We start from the raw sequence: 18959 nt of genomic DNA, 5'->3' as shown, positions 1-18959 counted from the left end.
TGTAAGGAGTTAATAATAATAATAATAATAATAATAATAATAATAATAATAATAATAATAATAATAATTTTTATTTATACCCCGCCCTCCCCAGCCAAGGCCGGGCTCAGAGCGGCTTACATGCAATAATAAAAACAAGTTGAATGATTACAACTTAAAAACAAAATTAAAATACAACATTAAAATAATGAAACATTAAAATATTAAAATGTAGCCTCATCAGAGGAGGAGAAGGAAAAGAAAAAAAGAAAGAGAGGGAGGGAATCAAAGAATGAGTGAAGTAAAGAATTTGCAGAATTCTCAGCACCCTCACCAAATTACAGTTCTCTAGCTTTGGGGGGTGCATGGGGGAAGCGATGGCAGTCAGATAGTACAAAACCCAAGTGTGTAAGGGTAAGACGTACCCTTAGATTGCCAAAGCTGGATTCCTACTCTAGCCTGGGCAGCATCTGATATGAGATGGGGTGGCGGGGAGAACCGCGTTTCTTAATAAATAAGAATATGCCCAGGCACATTAGCTGATGGTGCAAGTCCACCCCCAGGGTGTGTGTCTGTTTTTTTAAAGCAGAGGCCATTGGAAGTGTCTGTGTTGTTGCAACAGGTCCACTGTCTTCCTCCGCCCCTGGTGTTCCCCCTATTGCTGCCAATGCCATCACTTCTGCTGCCATTAGTCTCTCGCCAACAAGGGAAGAGACCAACTTGACAACCTCAGCTCAGCCAATCCATAGGGAAGCTCCAGCTGCCGAGGCTCCAAAGACAACGCCATCGAGTGCAGCCCAGTGGTGAGTAAACATGCCCCGCCACACATTGCCATGAAGCAATGGGTTGGGGGGGGCAGCCGTTAGATCAAGCCTTCCTTTTCTAAAGTCAGGACCCGCAAGGGGCGTCTGGCGGCTTGTACCTCCATTCCGGAATTTCCCTTTTGTCCTGATGGAGAACTAGTCACAGCTCAGATCTGATAGCATAAGACCTTTCTGCAAACCGGTGATGTTGCCAAACGGTGTTTCATCAGTGCATTGGGAGGGTTTTTCTTACTTTCCTTTAAGTTGCAAGAAAAGAGATTCCGGCTCAACCTCAGGAAGAACTTTCTTTTTTTTTTTTTAATATAATTTTTATTAAGTTTATAGTATACAAAATCCAACTTCCAAACACTTATTTCCATAAATCTAGTGGACTCCCCCCATCTTCCGAACACTGCATTCTCTGTAAATTTAAAACCTCAGCAAATTGTTAACTTATTTTAAACATAATAATATATCTTCCATTTTATCGTGATATCTGGTCTCTAAACATTTCAGTCCAATTCCATTGTTTTAGTTTCAACACAATAAAATTATTTCATTACACCACTTCTGTCTTGTTGTTCCTTATTTTCCAATTCAAAAAATTAACCGATGCTGAAGCTATAATTTCCTAAAAAGGAGCATTTTTTAACATTCATACAACTTATAATGCTTTTTCAAATAATCCTTGAACTTTTCCCAAACTTCCTCCGTTTCTTCTTCTCCCGAGTCTCGGATTCTGCCAGTCATTTCAGCCAGTTCCATATAGTCCATCAGCTGCGTCTGCCATTCTTCCAATGTGGGTAGATTTTGTGTCTTCCAGTGCTTTGCCATCAAGATCCTTGCTGCTGTAGTAGCGTACATAAAGAAAATTCTATCTTTCTTTACCACCCTCTGGTCCACCATGCCCAGGAGGAAGGCCTCCGGTTTCTTGGGTAAGGTAAATCTAAGCACCTTTTTTAGTTCATTATGTATCATCTCCCAGAAGGCCTTCACCTTCGGGCAGGTCCACCAGAGGTGTAAGAATGTCCCTTCCTCCGCCTTACATTTCCAACATTTGTTGTCAGACAGGTGATATATCTTTGCAAGCTTGACTGGGGTCATGTACCACCGGTATGTCATTTTCATAATATTTTCCTTCAGGGCACTACATGCCGTAAATTTCATTCCGGTGTTCCATAACCTTTCCCAGTCTTCAAACATAATGTTGTGCCCCAAATCCTGCGCCCACTTTATCATGGAGGATTTAACAATCTCATCCTGTGTATTCCATTTAAGCAACAAGTTGTACATTCTCGAAATTAACTTAGATTTTGGCTCAAGCAACTCTGTCTCTAATTTCGACTTTTCCTCCTGGAAACCCACTTTTTTGTCCGCTTTAAAAACTTCCTGAATTTGAGCATAATGTAACCAATCTCGCACCTTGTTTTTTAACTTTTCCATACTCTGCAACCTCCAATTATCTCCAATTTTTTCAATTATTTCCCAATATTTAGGCCAGTGGGCCTCCATATTGAGTCTTTTCCGTGCTTTGGCCTCCATCGGTGAGAGCCACCTCGGAGTTTTACTCTCCAATAAGTCTTTATATTTTGACCAGACCATAAAAATTGCCCTTCTGACAATATGGTTTTTGAATGATCTATGAACTTTAACCTTGTCATACCACAAATATGCATGCCACCCAAAAGCATTATCAAATCCTTCCAGGTCGAGGACATCGGTGTTCTCCAATAAAATCCAATCTTTCAACCAGCAGAGGGCTGCAGATTCATAATATAACCTCAAGTCCGGCAGGGCAAACCCCCCTCTTTCTTTCGCATCCGTTAGTATTTTAAACTTAATTCGGGGCTTTTTGCCCTGCCAGACAAATTTAGAAATATCCCTCTGCCATTTTCCAAAACATTCCACCTTGTCCACGATCTGGAGGGCCTGAAACAAAAATAGCATTTTCGGCAATACATTCATCTTTATAGCAGCTATTCTACCCAACAAGGAAAGTTTCAGTCTTGACCATGTTTCCAAATCTCTTTTGATCTCTGACCAACATTTCTCATAATTGTCCTTAAACAAATTCAAGTTTTTGGAGGTCAAGTGCACCCCCAAATACTTTACTTTTTTAACCACATTTAATTCCGTTTCTTTTCTGAACTCCTCTATTTCAATAGTTGTCAAATTTTTTGCTAGAACTTTAGTTTTTTGTTTATTCAGCTTGAATCCCGCCACCCGACCAAAGTCAGAAATTAATTCTAACGCTCTTTTAGTACTAGAGGCTGGCTCCTGTAGTGTTAATACCAAGTCATCTGCAAATGCTTTCAGTTTATATTGTTTCTCTCCGACCACAATTCCCTGTGCCAACCGGTCATTTCTAATCTTGTTCAATAGCACCTCCAGGACTGAGATAAACAACAGAGGAGACAGAGGGCACCCCTGTCGTGTCCCTTTTTCAATTTTGAACTCCTCTGTCACCACGTTGTTCACTATCAATTTAACTTTTTGTTCTGAATAGATTGCTTCTATTCCATTTTCAAACCCCCGCCCTACTCCCATCCTTTCCAAATTTTTCTTCATAAACATCCAAGAAATGTTGTCAAAGGCTTTCTCCGCATCAATAAAGATCAACACCGCTCTTGTATTTGAATTTGTCTGTAAAAATTCCAGAATATCAATGATGTTTCTTGTGTTGTCAAATAAATGCCTACCAGGGAGAAAGCCTGCTTGGTCCTTATGGATCACTTCATTTAATACTTTCTTAAACCTACTTGCCAAAATGTCTGCAAAGATTTTGTAATCCACATTTAGGAGTGAGATAGGACGGTAGTTTTTAAGTTGAGTTTTTTCAGTTTCTAATTTTGGTATCAACGTGATGAAAGCTTCTTTCCACGTTTCCGGTGCCTTCCTCCCCTCCATAATCTGGTTGCAAACTTCCAACAGTGGTTGTATCAAAGAGTCCTTCAATACCTTATAGTATTTGGAAGTGAGTCCATCTGGTCCTGGAGACTTGCCTAGTTGAAGATTCTGAATGGCGCATTCAATTTCTTGGAGCGTAATGTTACAGTTCAGGGTTGCTCTCATTTCCTGAGGTATTCTTTGTAATCCATTAGTTATGAGAAATTGATCCACCTCCGAATCTTTTTGTGGCCTTTGTGAATAAAGTTCTCTGAAATATCTCTGGAAACACTTTCTAATTTCCTCAGGTTTCTGAACCATTCTCCCTTCAATCTCTAGATTTGTAACTGTATTAAGCTTTTGTCTCTTTTTCAACTGCCAAGCCAACAGCTTCCCACACTTATTAGCTGATTCAAAGGATCTTTGTTTCATTTGTTTAATTTTCCATTCCACCTCTTGATTTATCAATTTCGAATATTGTGCCTGGAAAAACTTCACTTCTCTCAACACTTCCTTCGATTTAGGCCTGGATCTCAGTTTTTTCTCTCCTTCCCTTATTTTCTCCAAAATCTTCTCCTTCTTTTCATTCCAGAGCCTTTTTTTGATCGTGTTCTGCTGTATTAGAAACCCTCTCATAACTGCTTTACTTGCGTCCCAGATTGTTCTTTTTTCCACAGTTGTCTTTAAATTTATTTCAAAATAATCCTTTAAAACTTTTTGGGCCTTCTTAACAATCTCCTGATCTCTTAACAAAGTGTCATTCATTTTCCATCTGAAAGATCCGGTTGTGTTTAATCTCAGTTCCATTCTCAAAGCATTGTGGTCGGAGCAGGTTTTTGGGCAGATTTCCACTTTTCTAGTCTTAGGTGCCAGTCCTCTAGTTATCCATATTTGGTCGATTCGCGTCCATGTCATGTGGGCCTCAGAAAAGAAAGTTCCTTCTTTCCCTAGAGGGTTCTTGATCCTCCATATATCAGTCAAGTCCAAATTGTCAGTCATTTCAAAAAAAGTTTTTGGTAGTCTGCCGTCTTTCGTTATGTTAGCACTTTGCGACTTATCCATATTCACTGAGACGACTCCGTTCATATCTCCCAACATGATAATGTTGTTGTAATCCAAATAGTCCAGCATAGTCTCATGCAGCCTCTTGAAAAATTCCGATTTCCCTTCATTTGGGGCGTAGATTCCTAAAATTAAAAACTTTTCTCCTTGTGTCTGAATTTCAACCGCCAAAATTCTGCCCTGTTCATCTTTAAATACAAATTTTGGTGACAAGTTCTCCTTTGCATATATCACCACTCCTCTTTTCTTGACTTTGTCCGATGAAATAAATTCTTGGCCTAACCTTTTATTAATTAACACTTTTCTGTGGAGTCTTGTCACATGTGTTTCTTGCAAGCAAATAATGTCCAATTGTTCTTTTTTCAAAATATGAAATACTTTTCTCCTTTTTTCTGGAGAGTTCCCGCCATTTATGTTCCAACTAAGAAGCTGTAGAGACATCCTGGTCTAGTACTTGAGTATCACAGTTGGGTATCTATGTTATCCTCCGTTCCCGAAGGATGTGGTGCCGGTCCGCCTCCAGATGGTACGTGTCCTGGTGGTAATCCCGGTGGTGGAGGACAAGAATCTGCGGCTCTCTTTTGGAGGTCCTCCTCGTTGTCGTACAGGAACTTCTGCTGGTCCTCTAGTGTTTTAATTCTTACCTTCTTTCCTTTATAGGTGAATGATAAACCTTGAGGGAATTCCCACCTGTAAGGAATTGCGTTGTACCTTAACAGTTTGGCCAAGTCTGTATATGAGGTTCTAAGGTCCAACAGATATTTGGGAATGTCTCTATAAATTTCTGCTCTTTTGCCTTCAACTTCCAGAGATTTTTTAAAATGTTGGCCTAGTATCTTGTCTCTTTCCTCTCTTGTTCTCAAGCAAACCAAACAGTCTCTGGACTTGTCTTTCTTAGCCGATCTTCCCAATCTGAAGGCTGTCACAATTTTGAAGTCTTTGTCTTCCTCAACCCCCCAAAATTTAGAAAATAACTGCGTCAAAAATTCCTCTAGGTTGCCCTGCTCCAGTTCTGGGACGGCCCTCAGCCTAAGATTGCATTCCTTACTTTTCAGTTCCACCATTGACAGGTAGGCTTGCTGTTCTCCTACCTGTCTTTTCAGAGGTCTTACTTCCCCTTTGATCTCCTCAACCTTTTTGCACGCTTGCTCAGCTTTTTGATTGGCTTCCGCAGCTAATTTATAGTTCTCAGCCGTAGCTCCTTGCAATTTCTCAATAGCCTGAGTATGCTGGGAAACCTGATCTGATAACTTACTGATAGTAGATGTAGCTCTATCAATTTTAGATGACTGATCGTCCACCTTCTTATTCAAAAGTGCCAATTGTTCCAAGATTTGTTTCAAGACTGGATCAGTTCCTCCAGTTGCCATTTCTTCTGTAGCAAGCGTTTCAACTTCTCCCTCCTGTGCCGTCAGCACAGTTGGTACAGAGGATCTACGTTGATGTGTTAACGTTGTTTGAACAAGCTGCCCAGCTCTCTTATCTTTTTCTTTAGCTTCCTTAGCTTCCTTAGCTTTGGCTGCTCTTGTTTTCCCTGGGCCGCTCATTCCCCAGCTGCCTCTGTTCAAGGTCAAGTAGTCTTTCAATCCATGAGAAAGGCAAGTCCAGAATGTAAACAATTAAACCACAAAAAATCTCAATATAATACAGTTCCCAGGCCTCTATACCTCTGCAAATCCACCAGGGGGGGGGTGTTTCATGAGAAGGAAAGTTTCTTTTCCGCCATCAAAGTTCCTATCAACTTTTATAATCCCCAAGTTCAAAAAGGAGGTTTCCAGATAGTTCTGTTTCAAAATAGTGCCACAAGGTGACAGAAAGGTTCCAGTATCAATATTAAAGCGATAATGTATCCATCCATGCAACAATTTATACTTCAGAAGAAGTTTCAGCAGCCTGACAGTTCTCCTTTGCAACAGTGGCAGCCCGACAGCTCGGTTGTCCCCTTTAACTCCACGTCACTCCGCAATAGGGGGAAGGTTCCGTAACAAAATAAACCAAATGATTTAATCCTTCATTCCTTTTAATTTCTAAAAACACAGTCTATTGATGCCCCTTCATACTATTTTCAAAGTCTCTTTTTAAGCGCTTCAGCCCACATCAAATTCTTTGCTTTGCTCTGATTAGCAGGGTCGGGAGACGGACTTCCTGTTACTCGCCTCCCGTTTTCAGCCGAATTAAATAATTTTAAGTCAATCTTTAATACCCCTTACTCACGGGTAAATTGCAGCCAATTCCGATACTTTTCAAGAAGAAAGGTCGACGCTCATCAGCAGCAGCAGCGCGGCTTCACTTCCGCGAAAAGAGCGATGAACTCACAGCGCCGCTCCCCCTTTCACGTTCCGGAGCCTCTTACGAGGTCCCTTCCTCGCTTCTGGGGGGGCTTCTGGCACCCGCCGAGTCCCACGGCCGCAGGCTCGCTCTGCCTGCGGTTTATCTTAATGGGTCTCCGCTTTGCCGTAGCGGACGACCCTTTTTCGCGGAGCCCCTCTTCACTGGGTAAAGAGGACCGCCATTGCCGTTTTGCGCCGCCTCCGGAAGTCTCAACCTCAGGAAGAACTTTCTGATGGTAAGAGCTGTTCGACAGGGTGACGGTCTCCCTCAGGAAGTGGTGGACGCTCCTTCCTTGGAGGTTTTTAAGCAGAGGTTGGATGGCCACCTGCCATGGATGATTTAGTCAAGATTCTTGCATCGCAGGGGGCTGGACCAGATAACACTCAAAGTCCCTTAAAAAGGGGGGGGGTAAAGGACCCCTGACAGTTAAGTCCAGTCGTGAATGACTCTGGGGTTGCGACGCTCATCTTGCCTTACTGGCCGAGGGAGCTGGCATTTGTCCACAGACAGTTTTTTCGGGTCATGTGGCCCGCATGACTAAGCCACTTCTGGCAAAACCAGAGCAGTGCATGGAAACACCATTTACCTTCTCGCCGGAGCGGTACCTATTTGTCTACTTGCGCTGGTGTGCTTTCGAACTGCTAGGTTGGCAGGAGCTGGGACCAAGCAATGGGAGCTCACCCCGGGATTCAAACCACCGACCTCCTGATCTGCAAGCCCTAGGCTCAGTGGTTTAGACCACAGCGCCACCCACGTGAAAGGGTCCCTTAAAGGTAAAGGTAAAGGGACCCCTGACCAGTAGGTCCAGTCGTGACCGACTCTGGGGTTGCGGCGCTCATCTCGCTTTATTGGCTGAGGGAGCCGGCGTACAGCTTCCGGGTCATGTGGCCAGCATGACTAAGCCGCTTCTGGTGAACCAGAGCAGCACACGGAAACGCCGTTTACCTTCCCACCAGAGTGGTACCTATTTATCTACTTGCACTTTGACGTGCTTTCGAACTGCTAGGATGGCAGGAGCTGAGACCGAGCAACGGGAGCTCACCCTGTCACGGGGATTCGAACCTCCGACCTTCTGATCGGCAAGCCCTAGGCTCTGTGGTTTAACCCACAGCGCCACCCGGTTCTTTGAATAAAATGCCAGCTCTTCCTCTCCTTCGGTGCTGCAACCTTTCCTTCATCCAGATGCAGCCAGGTCTGCAGGTGCCCTCTGCTCTCTCAGCCTGGGCTGTTCCCTCTCGCTGCCAGTTAGCACAGCCCTGTGGCGCTGCCAGCTGGCTCTAGACCTTGCCACTCTCCCTGCTGCTTTTGCCCTCTCACTCCCCACCCCCACCCCTCAAATCCGCCTTGGCCTGCTTCTCCCTCCCTGCCGAAATCTCCAGACAGCTGTTGCTATGGTTACCTTTCTGAATCAACGGAAATTTAAGGCTTTTCCATCTTACCCAGGGATTATATCGGAAATGCTGTAATGGCGCACAGTATTGTTTTCTCCAGTAGAAAGTTTTTAGAGAAGTCCAGTTTCATACTAGCCAAATTTAGCAGAGTAAACTGTTGGGCACAATTTAGTTAACGTTGCTATCTAGTTATTTGACATGGTGAGTAAAGTAATTGGATCATATGCAAATTTCGTATAGTGTTTGCTTCGTATAGCATGGTGGTTTTTAAGTGACTGCCATGGGTGCTTTCCTTCTCCTTGATTTAAAACATCATTGCATTGTGGAATCGCAGAGTTGGAAGGGACCATGAAAATCATCTAGTCTAACCCCCTACAATGCAGGAATCTTTTGCCCAACATGGGACTTGAACACACAACCCTGAGGTTCTCTAGAAAAGGGGAGGTTATGTCTGATAAGTGAGGGGTGGGCATCCCTACACATGCCCATGCCCACACAAACATGCATACACTTACACTGCCACCTGTCCTAATGATAGCTTATTTTTGCTAGTCTGTAGGCTATAGCAACCAGATCTCAAAATTCTGTATGCATTCTTGAAAGCCCCGGGTTTGGGCGCACCCTGATAAGAAAACAGAATCATTGGCAGGATAAAGCAGCTCATTTTTCAGCCGCAGACAAAGTCAATGGGGTACAGGAGAGGTAGAGGAATTCTGAAGCAGGAATGGGGAGAAGTAGGAGGAGCACATAGAACATGGATTGGTAGGTTATGGTGTCTCTCTGTCCTGGATCTTGTGGACCTCCCTCATGGTGGTCCCCTTCCACTCCCTCCCCTCCCCAGTTTCTGTGGCCCTTGGGCTTGGCAATCAGAAGGTCGGCAGTTCAAATCCCTGTGACGGAGTGAGCTCCTCTTGCTCTGTCCCAGCTCCTGCCAACTAGCAGTTCGAAAGCACGCCAGTGCAAGTAGATAAATAGGTACCACTGCGGTGGGAAGGTGAACGGCGTTTCTGTGCACTCTGCTTTCCATCACGTTGTTCCATTGCAGCAGAAGCGGTTTAGACATGCTGGCCACATGACCCAAAAAGCTGTCTGTGGACAAACACCAGCTACCTTGACCTGAAAGCGAGATGAGCGCCACAACCCCATAGTTGCCTTTGACTGGACTTAACCGTTCAGGGGTCCTTTGCCTTTGCCTTACCTGTGGCTGCATATCCATGTAAACTTTTTCACGAAGCTTAAATATGCATTGTTGCAATTTATGCCGTGCTACTCTTGCCTCTTGTTTCCTTTCTCCTTTTCTCTCTTCTGTCTCTACTGTCAAAATGACCACAAGCTTCTTGGGGTTCTCTCATCTTTGCTTACCTAACCCTGTAAAGTTTCATCCATACCGATTCGACTATAGAGATAGTAGAGTCCTGTGGCCACAATAAAAAGCACCTCTGCTATAGGGCAGATAAGTGTGCCCAACTGCCTTCTGATCCCAGCGTGTGCATTGGGTTTCGTTGAAGAGGTCCCAGCAACATAGGGATGGAATGGGGCTATGCATACTACGCTCGCAGGAAAGGTTATTCAACAACCTGCTAATGTTTACAGTTTTGCATAATAACTTTTTTTAAAAAAAATCCTTTCATCATCATCATTTCTAATTTGTATACTGTCTTTCTATCTTATAATACTCAAGGCGGTTTACAAGCTGAAGAAACAAAAATGTACATCTTATAACAATCTAATGCAATACAAAAATGTGATAATAAAACATAACTTTAAAATAGGCAACCTCCATCAAAAAAGTAACATTCGACAATCATTAGAATAGTATTAAATAATAACAACAACATATAAAAGTTAAACAGAAATCCACTCAACAGTTACAATAAATAATTTCTAAACTATAATTAATAAAACAATGGCAAGCCACAGTACATAAAATAATACAAATTGAGAAGCAGAGACTAGAGGGTGGGGCAAGGCAGGTGGAAGGTGGTCTTGCCTGATGAAGTCTCTCCCCTCACAGTTCTTCCTCCAGGTCCAGCTCCCTTATGAGGAGTCACAAGGGAAGGCTTGATACGGTTATCCGGACAAATGAGATTTTCTGGTTAGCATTCAGACACAGAAACATTTGCCTTCAAACCAGCTTGCTTGCTTCTAGGCGCTGAGGAGTTTCCTCAGAAGTGAATCTATACATGAGCGGAGTTAGGGGGTCTCTGTAAGTTGGCCCCTGCCAAGGGCGCAGGCCCAGGGGAGCACAAAAATCACATCTCTCCACTCTGGCTCCAAGTGGATAGGAGGAAGCTAGCAGAGGCAGGCAGGCAGGCAGGCAGAGGGACGACAGAGGAGGAGGAGTTGAGGCAGGCAGAGCAGACCCCGACACGGAGGAAGTCGCTGGCAGAGCACAAAAGGCGATGAAAAGCAAAACTTTTGAGTTTCTGGTCTGTAATCCCTCCGGTTTTGCTTCTCATGTTGCTTTCATAAAGACGCCCATACCCACGTTTCACAAGGCACACTTCCTCATGCTTAGAAATGGAATGTGCGTGGCTGGTGTGGACGAGACGAGACACACATACAGTTCGAAGGGAATGCCGCTCCAAGTTTCTAAAGTTTTCGTTTTAAACTTGTTAACTCATTAAGTTCATCATGCGGCCCTAACCGTTTGGCCAGAATAATGCGCAGAATGAGGAGCTAGCCAGGTGCAACATTTTGCGTAAGCAATTAATATGCATTTACTTAAAAGAAAACAGAGGCTGCTGGGAAGCAAGCAAAATTTGGATCACTGCAAGTTTGAAAGTTTTTTTAAAAAAAAACCTTTTCTCCCCTCCCCCTGCCCCCCCCCCCCCCCCCGCTGTTAGCCGTGGAAGAAAGATCTCATTGGGACAGGTGAGGCAGCATCTGTCAGGTGGCTGTATCCGACAGGGCCCCTCTCTCAGAGGAAGACAGTATTGCTTGGTGAATTGAGGATTTGGGGCTTTTGCCTGCTGTTAAGAGTTTGTTACGAAGGCCCCTTGCATTTGGAGAAGGTCTCTGTAGAAGCTGTGATTTCCTGTGGGTCTTCGTTGCACAGATTGAGAAAAACGAGTCTGGTAAACTCCTGAGAGCCAATGTGCCCATTCATTATTACTATTGCTATTTTAAAAGTATGAGACTCCATTCAGCCACTTCAGGCTTTGTGTGCATATTGGCATTTTGAGTGTTGAAAGAAAAACTGCTGTATGGGCATGATAATTTGGCTTAACTTTCTGCCTGGTGAACTTAGGGCGTTTGTTGTTGTTTTATGCTTTTAAAATTGGAGAGCTCCTAAACCAGGGGACACAATTTAATGTTAGTGAGGAAGACTGGGGAGAAGACAAGGGCAGCCAGTGTTCAAAGACCTATATTTGGACATGTTCAAAAATAAATTGGGGCGGTTGGAAGAGCACGTGGCTGTGAACTGAGCACACATTTAAAACATGTGTGTCCCTCTCCCCCAAGGAATCCTGGAAACTGTAGTTTACTCCCCCAGCTATCATTCCCAGCACCCTTAAGCAAACTACAGTTCTCTGGATTTTTTGGGGAGAGTGAGTGTGCTTTAAATGTGCTTAGGGCGTGCACAGCCTATCTTTAAGAGCACGTGTTCCAATTCTCTTCCTTCATAAGGTCAGTCTCCCACACTTTTTACCCAAAAGGATTTGGCTTCACACCTAATACCCTTTGTCCCAGTCAGTGTGCAGATTGGTTGGCCACAGATCTAGGTGCTGTCATCATTGCGTGAGAAATAAGAGATGGGATGGGAGATAGACTGCATCCCTTGCCCTCCTTCCGTGATGGTCCTTGATTCAGGCATGAAGACCCCTGCCTGCAGTCTCAAATTGCATGCAGGAAAATACTAATTTCATGAAGCTGAGCATCTAAGGGGGAAAAGGCTGTGGTCACAGAGTGGCATCATTCCGTTCCTTGGCACCTCTGAAACAAAAGCCCTGAAAGCCCTTCAGTTTTAGAATGGAACTGCCGGAGGGAACTGCACTCTAGGCCTTTTGGTGGCCTTTGCTGTTTTTGTTTCTTTGAAACCTTTGAATGCCTTTTAAAACCTTCCCTCGTGTTTTATTACTGTCGTTTGGTTATTGTGATCTCCGGCAAACGGAGCTGGGAGTTATCCCTGACTCTTAAACTGGCCTGGCGGACTTCTTTTGCCTTCCAGCAAACCCCTGGAGATCTACCCGGAGCCAAAGAAGAAACTGTTTGCCAAGAAAGGTGGCTCCTCTTCTGCATCAGGACTGAAGAAGTTCTTCTCCGCTCTGAGTCAGAGCACCAAGCAGAGGCTGGGCAGGTTCCGCTGCTACAGCATGGAGCAGATTTGTGCCCCGGAGCCGGGAGCTGCGGCGCCCACTGAGGAGCCAGGCCCAGGCGCCACCAGCACACCCAAAATGAAGAAAGCGCCTTCTCTGCAGTCCTTGCAGCTGGTGAGTCCAAAGGGTGCATCTCATGATCAGAGGCAGGAGACCTTTTTGGCTGGGGTGTGTGTGTCAGATCTTTGGCCGGTCCCATTCCTGCAGGCAAGTTTTGAAAGGTTGGCGGGGCGAACCACCTGCACAGCCAATCCAAACGGCTTCAGCTCTCCCACCTATCAGCTGAGGGCCTGGAGAGCTGAAGTTCACTTTGTACAGACCTTGGCTGCGCAGCTGAGTTCTTCCCTGTGGGAAGATGTAGCAGGCTGATGCAGCAGGCTTTGGTTCTCCTGCCAAAGTCTGCTTTCCCTTACCAGCGCGCAGTCAGGAGCGCCCTTAAAGGCTCCCCGTTGTGCATCGGCAGGCCGCGTCTCTACCTGTACAACCTCAGACGTGGAGAAGTGGAGGAAAGCCTTGCAGGCCAAATTTGGCCTTCAGGTCAGAGGTTTCTCCACCCTTGCACTAGGTGGCTTAGATCTGGGACTTCCAGAGGCAGGAAAAACTCAGCCTACTTTATGTAAGGCAGCGGCTATCAAATTGTGTTCAGGGGTGTCATGGCGGGGAACCTCTCCTCAAAAGACAGTTTGCCCCTCTCCACTGATTCCCTCCTCCCCCATCTTGCAGAAAGTCTAGAGTCTCTAAGGCAGTTGGACAGCTCCTCGTATGCTTCCTCCTGCCGCCAAACGTCTTGCTCTGCTTTCCTTTGGACCACAGCAGGAAGGCTGAGAGGGGAGACTTGTTGTCTGGTCAGCCCAGGACCTCCGCAAACACTGCCCAGGCTTGCAGCCTGTGGAGGTCCCTTCAGTCCTGCCAATGCAGTAGTTTGACTTCACCCCCAGAGGCACACTCCATTGTCTCTCAAGGCGGACTGATGCCCACAACAACAGCCTTTAACCTTTTCAGGCCCGGGAAGCATATTTTAGCCTAAACATGTGTTTAAGGTTTTTTAAACATATATTTGTGCGGTCATTGAGGTGTTGGCAAGGCCACCCTTAAGCCAGGCTGCGGCCCAGAAGTGGGGTTGCAACCCACCAGCTGAAGACCAGTGTTTGTAGTTATTCTCTCAGTTCCCCAGTATAATGGTGAAGCCCAATAGTTCTGGCCAGAGTCCCATGTTGCACTGCCATACATGCACTACCATGGAAGCAGCCAATTTGGTGCCCACAGTATGCCCTTAGGCTGCAGCTTCTTTGTAAATTCCAGTACAAACTGCTCCATGCCTCCCGGACTACTGTGCAGATTAAAAAGGAGTTATAGCCACTGCCTTTCATACTGTCCAAACATTCAGTCAGATCCAACATATTTGGGATTGGAAATGACAATTGTTAGGCTTTCTTTGCCCGGTGTCTGCTTTTTTTAAAAGCAGAATCCTGGGGTTAGTTTTCTCAACCCTTGCTCTGGCTCAGCTCTTTCCTTCTCCCGCTAGGTGTCGCCATTCCGCCAACCAAGAAAAGCTTCTTCTGTTCAAAATCTACATTCCTTACTGGGCAAGGCTGACCGGTCCAGTCTCTATGCATTGGGGGAACCAAAGGAGGAGGAAGCTGCTCTAAACAGGTAACGCTGAAAATCCTAAATCTCCCATTTTTGTTATTTCTTCTGAAACACTGTGAAAGCAGCAGATTATGCTATGCCTGGTTATTGCGGCATCTGGGATGGCGTGTTTGACCTTACAACTCACTCACACTTGGCTGTAAGCGACACATTACATATGCAATAGTATCATTCAGAATGGGAGCCAGCTGGTGGCCTTTTTGGCAATAAACACGGAAGAACAGACCCAATCCTGCCCCTGATCATTGATTATGTATGTTCTGAAGGAAATTGGACATCTTAAAATGTACCTGCCCTGTGGGTGAACCAGCCTATTTCTGCTCCATGTCACTTTTGCACATGTTCTTTTTCATTCACATTACTCTGCAGCTAATTTTTATTTTTAACAAAATCCACATTGGCTTGGTTTCAGTATAACTGGCTGGATGTTACGTGCTTGAGCATTGGGTTTGTTTGTCGCCACCCTCTCCTTCCTTCCTTCCTTCTCCCGTGTTACTCCTAGGAAGCGATCAGAAGTTTCGTTTCCATTGTCAAACCTTAAAACGGTAGCTAATTTTAACTATGGTTTACAGAAACAAGCCAGCTTCATACGCTGCCGAATGAAATTGCTTCATTTACCTGTCACATAATTAGGACTAACCGTGGTTTGCCTATGTAGGTTAAAACTACATATAATTTAACAGAAGCAATAGCCACACTGGAGGAAGAGAGGGAAAGTGTGTGCACACAATGCTAAGCCCGCGTTTAGAGTTGTGTCCGAGTTGGGCCATTTAAATATGCATTTCCTGCTTGCACCAGTATTTCTTCCTCTTCTCAAGGAACGCAGGTGCCCCACATCGCCGTTCCCTCAGCGTGGAGGACATTGGCTCCCCCAACTTGGCGAGAACCGTCGGGCGAGTGGTGGAAGTTTTCCCAGACGGAACAAGCCAGCTGGAATTGCAGCACCGCCCTGAGGGCAACTTCGGATTTCGTGTCTCGTCAGGAAATGGCCGTCCTGACACAGGTATATGTTCAGTGTAGGGCAGAGGGGCAGAACCTCAGGCCCTGTTACTGGCATCTGAGCTTTTCCCAGGCCCCACTCTGCCCTGGCCCTCCTTCCCCCCCCCCCCAGGTGTTTTTGTCTGGCTGGAGTGTGTCCTTGAACTCTGATGTCAGGCACAGAATGTCCAAAGTGAGGAATTAGCTCTTTGTTGTCAACAGCAGACTTATAAGTTAGGGAAAGGCATGTCCGTCAGCGCTTTGTCTCTCAGCTTCTCCTAGGTGTGCACCTGTTTCTGCTGGGAAGCAAAGACAGTTGAAATACTCCCCAAGCATCAAGGCTTCATCCCTGGTCTCCCATAACTCTCAGTGCATGCACTGTTTTGGGGTGCCCTAATGGGACGTGGGTGGCGCTGTGGGTAAAACCTCAGTGCCTAGGACTTGCCGATCGTATGGTTGGCGGTTCGAATCACCGCGGCGGGGTGAGCTCCCGTCTTTCGGTCCCAGCTCCTGCCCACCTAACAGTTCGAAAACACCCCTAAGTGCAAGTAGATAAATAGGGACCGCTTTATAGCGGGAAGGTAAACGGCGTTTCCGTGTGCGGCACTGGTGATGGCTTGCCAGAGCAGCTTCGTCACGCTGGCCACGTGACCCGGAAGTGTCTCCGGACAGCGCTGGCCCTCGGCCTCTTAAGTGAGATGGGCGCACAACCCTAGAATCGGACACGACTGGCCCGTACGGGCAGGGGTACCTTTACTTTAATGCGCAAGAGTGCAGCACGAGCAGAAAAGCAGATTGTGGAACACGCCTTTTTTATGTGAGAGTCCGACTCAGCCTTTTTTTTTTAGGCTAAGCCTGTCACAAAGTGGGTCAGATGGCGGGAATAATTGAACACAGATGTTTCCACGTTCTTTTCCCAGGCAGGCTCCTGAGAATGTTGCAATATTTGTGGACTAAGATGACAAATGTTTTTCCTGGCCTCGAGCACTCTGGCTCCAGGAATTAAGTGTTTTCAGTGCACTGCCCTGGACTTCTCAGATACTGCCCCCACCCTAAGAGGTTTCAGATATTATTTGGGGTACAGCTGAAGCTGACCAGTGTCAGTTCCTGGCTCCCACTTCTCCGGAAGCTCTTGTGTCATTAAAGAGGTAAAACCTTTCTACAATATATTTGGAGAAGATTCTCCCCAGCCCTTATCTGTTCCTCCTAGCCAAAACTTTTTCTCTTGTGCGCGCCTTTGGAATTTGCTTCCTCTGCCCAGCTATGAAATATATATTAAGCATAAACCAAAGCTGGAGAGGACCTGATTGATCATAGAATCCAGACTGTGTCACCTGCCCATCTTTATTCAGCGCATTGCATGCATTTAGTGAGGCGGCCTTGTGGGGAGGGGGCTGCAGTGTCCAGCCCCCTCCCTGAATTTTCTCAGAGAAATTTGGATATAGAGGGAGGAATGCTGGCCTCCCCTATGCCCCTATCATCACCACCAAACACAGTGTGCCTGTTCACACTCTCGGTTTCTGGATATGGACTTGTTGGGGGGATGAACTTAGAATGCACTTCAGTTCAACATAATCTAAGAGATGGAAAAGGTACCTGCAATTCCAGAAGGGAAGGGAGTGTTTGTAAAAGCAGAATCAGCATGCTGGCTGCACTTCACTTTGGTTTTGTACCTCGTTAGGAGGGAAATATGAGGAATCTCCAACCATGTTTCCCCCCTAGTAAATGCTAACGTTGGCCTTTTGCAGGGGAGAGTCCTCTGCCTGCTGGTTCTGCTCTTACAAACACTCCCTTCCCTTCTGGAATTGCAGGTACCTTTTCCATCTCTTAGTGCATTGCTTTTACTGTGCTTTATCAGCAACCTTTCTGGGCAGGGAGAGGTTCCTTCTGATGCATGCAGGACAACTTCCAGGATTTTGTGGGACAACCACAAAACCTACTAGCTGATAGGGGCATAATCCAGGCACTCCTGCTATGGCCCATGGCCTAGTTGCAGTCTTTGAAGTATGGCTACTCAGAGCTTTATTCCACAGAAATACTGGGAGATACTGGGGGTTTGTCAGGGACCTTATGTACGCAAAGCAGATAACCTACTGCTGAAGCACAGTCCTTCCATCTAAGATTTCCTGCTACTAATTGTGTTTCTCCCATAACTGTGGCCTCTTATTTTCTTTAACGTTGAATTTGTACAAGTGCATTGTAGACACACCTCAGCAAGCCCCATAACAGCCAGAAATCATTTTGGTGTCTTAGCAAGCATGGGGCTGGAGCAGTTGCTGAGCTTGCCTGGTTTCTGATGGCGCTCTTTTCAGGAGCATTGCTTGTGAAGCTGTTCCCCGGTTGAGAGAGCGTTTTGCAAGCCTCTGTGCCGTAGCACAGATTGGAGGCTGATGCTACGTGCTGACACAAAACCTCAGTGCCCATGTATACTTCTCAAGTGTTTTGGAGTGCAATGGCAGAGGCAATGAGAAAGCACGATATCTTGAAAGATAACGAAAATAAAGCGTATGTTTCCAGACACTTGAGAATTTGGGCTGAGAACAGATTCTTTGTGAAGAAAGAACCGCAGAAATAAGAAACTCAGCACCATTCCAGCTGTCAGATTAAACACGCATCAATATGAGCCTCAGTTTAGTCTGACCCTGGCAGTTCAGCATTCTTATCAGTGTCATAAGAATTCACTTCTACATTGCCTTGTTCGTTACCCAGGTGAGGGGCCACCTTTTAAAGAAATGACACAACCAAAGAAACTGTTTTCAAGTCCAGCATTCGGATTTAGGGATTTAGGGATTATTATAGCTATTGCAATAGGGCAGAGCTCAACACACCATGCCAGTTTAGAAGGTCTGCCCCAAGGCACTTCAGAACTAAAGCTTATATAGTAGTTCAAACGCAGCAAACAAAGGGTCATAAAACCTTTCCCCATACGTCAGGAAAGGTTACAGGTCATGAGATAGAAAACACATATGGTGTCTTCCTGCTCTCCACTTCCCCTGCTGTCACCTTGGCGGTGACCAGAAGTGCCTAGGCCTTTTGACCATTTTAGGTCTCGGATGTCCCATGTTACCCTGGCAACCTAGCCTTCAGTGGGAGGGAAGAGCATCATAAAATCCTCTCCCACTCCTCTTCCTGGGTCTCAGATAGCTTCAGGGATGCTTAATGCATGTGAGTTTTAGCATAGATGGGATTTGAGATCTTCTTGCACTACATAAAAAGACGGCCTTAATGCATCAGCAGTCCTTTCCAAAAGCAGGAGGGGGAGGCAGAGGACATGTCAAGGCAGGAGTCTCGCCACCAGCAACTTTCTTTGTTTAAGAATTACTGCTCAGGTTCCACGGTTTCTCATTCCCAATCCATCCTGAGCTGTCTGTGTGGAGTGAGAAGAGAGACACGCGAGCAGATATAGCGGAGGCATTACTGAAGGGCATTCCTGATCAGTTGCAAGGAGAGAGCTCAGTCGAGGAGCTACAACCCCTTGATGCCTGTACGCAGTCCAGTTGGCGCACGGTGCTATAGTGGAAACTTGGAATTGGGGTTTCAGCACCTTGATCCACTGCTGT

At 45.7% G+C, this 18959-nt stretch overlaps 1 protein-coding gene across 2 annotated transcripts in view; it reads left to right on the top strand.

Annotated features, from left to right (window-relative positions):
* KIAA1614 overlaps positions 1-18959 on the top strand; it is a 32896-nt gene that overhangs the window by 12685 nt on the left and 1252 nt on the right. For both annotated transcript variants that reach the window (XM_081915033.1, XM_081915032.1), the window contains 4 exons: positions 602-782; positions 12624-12885; positions 14297-14424; positions 15240-15424. In XM_081915033.1, coding sequence (XP_081771159.1) covers positions 602-782; positions 12624-12885; positions 14297-14424; positions 15240-15424 — 756 coding nt within the window. The remainder of the gene's footprint in view (positions 1-601; positions 783-12623; positions 12886-14296; positions 14425-15239; positions 15425-18959) is intronic.

Source organism: Podarcis melisellensis, assembly GCF_964234715.1.
Source record: "Podarcis melisellensis genome assembly, chromosome: 6".
In the NCBI taxonomy this organism is placed as follows: domain Eukaryota; kingdom Metazoa; phylum Chordata; class Lepidosauria; order Squamata; family Lacertidae; genus Podarcis; species Podarcis melisellensis.
This window is presented reverse-complemented; position numbering and strand designations above follow the sequence as displayed.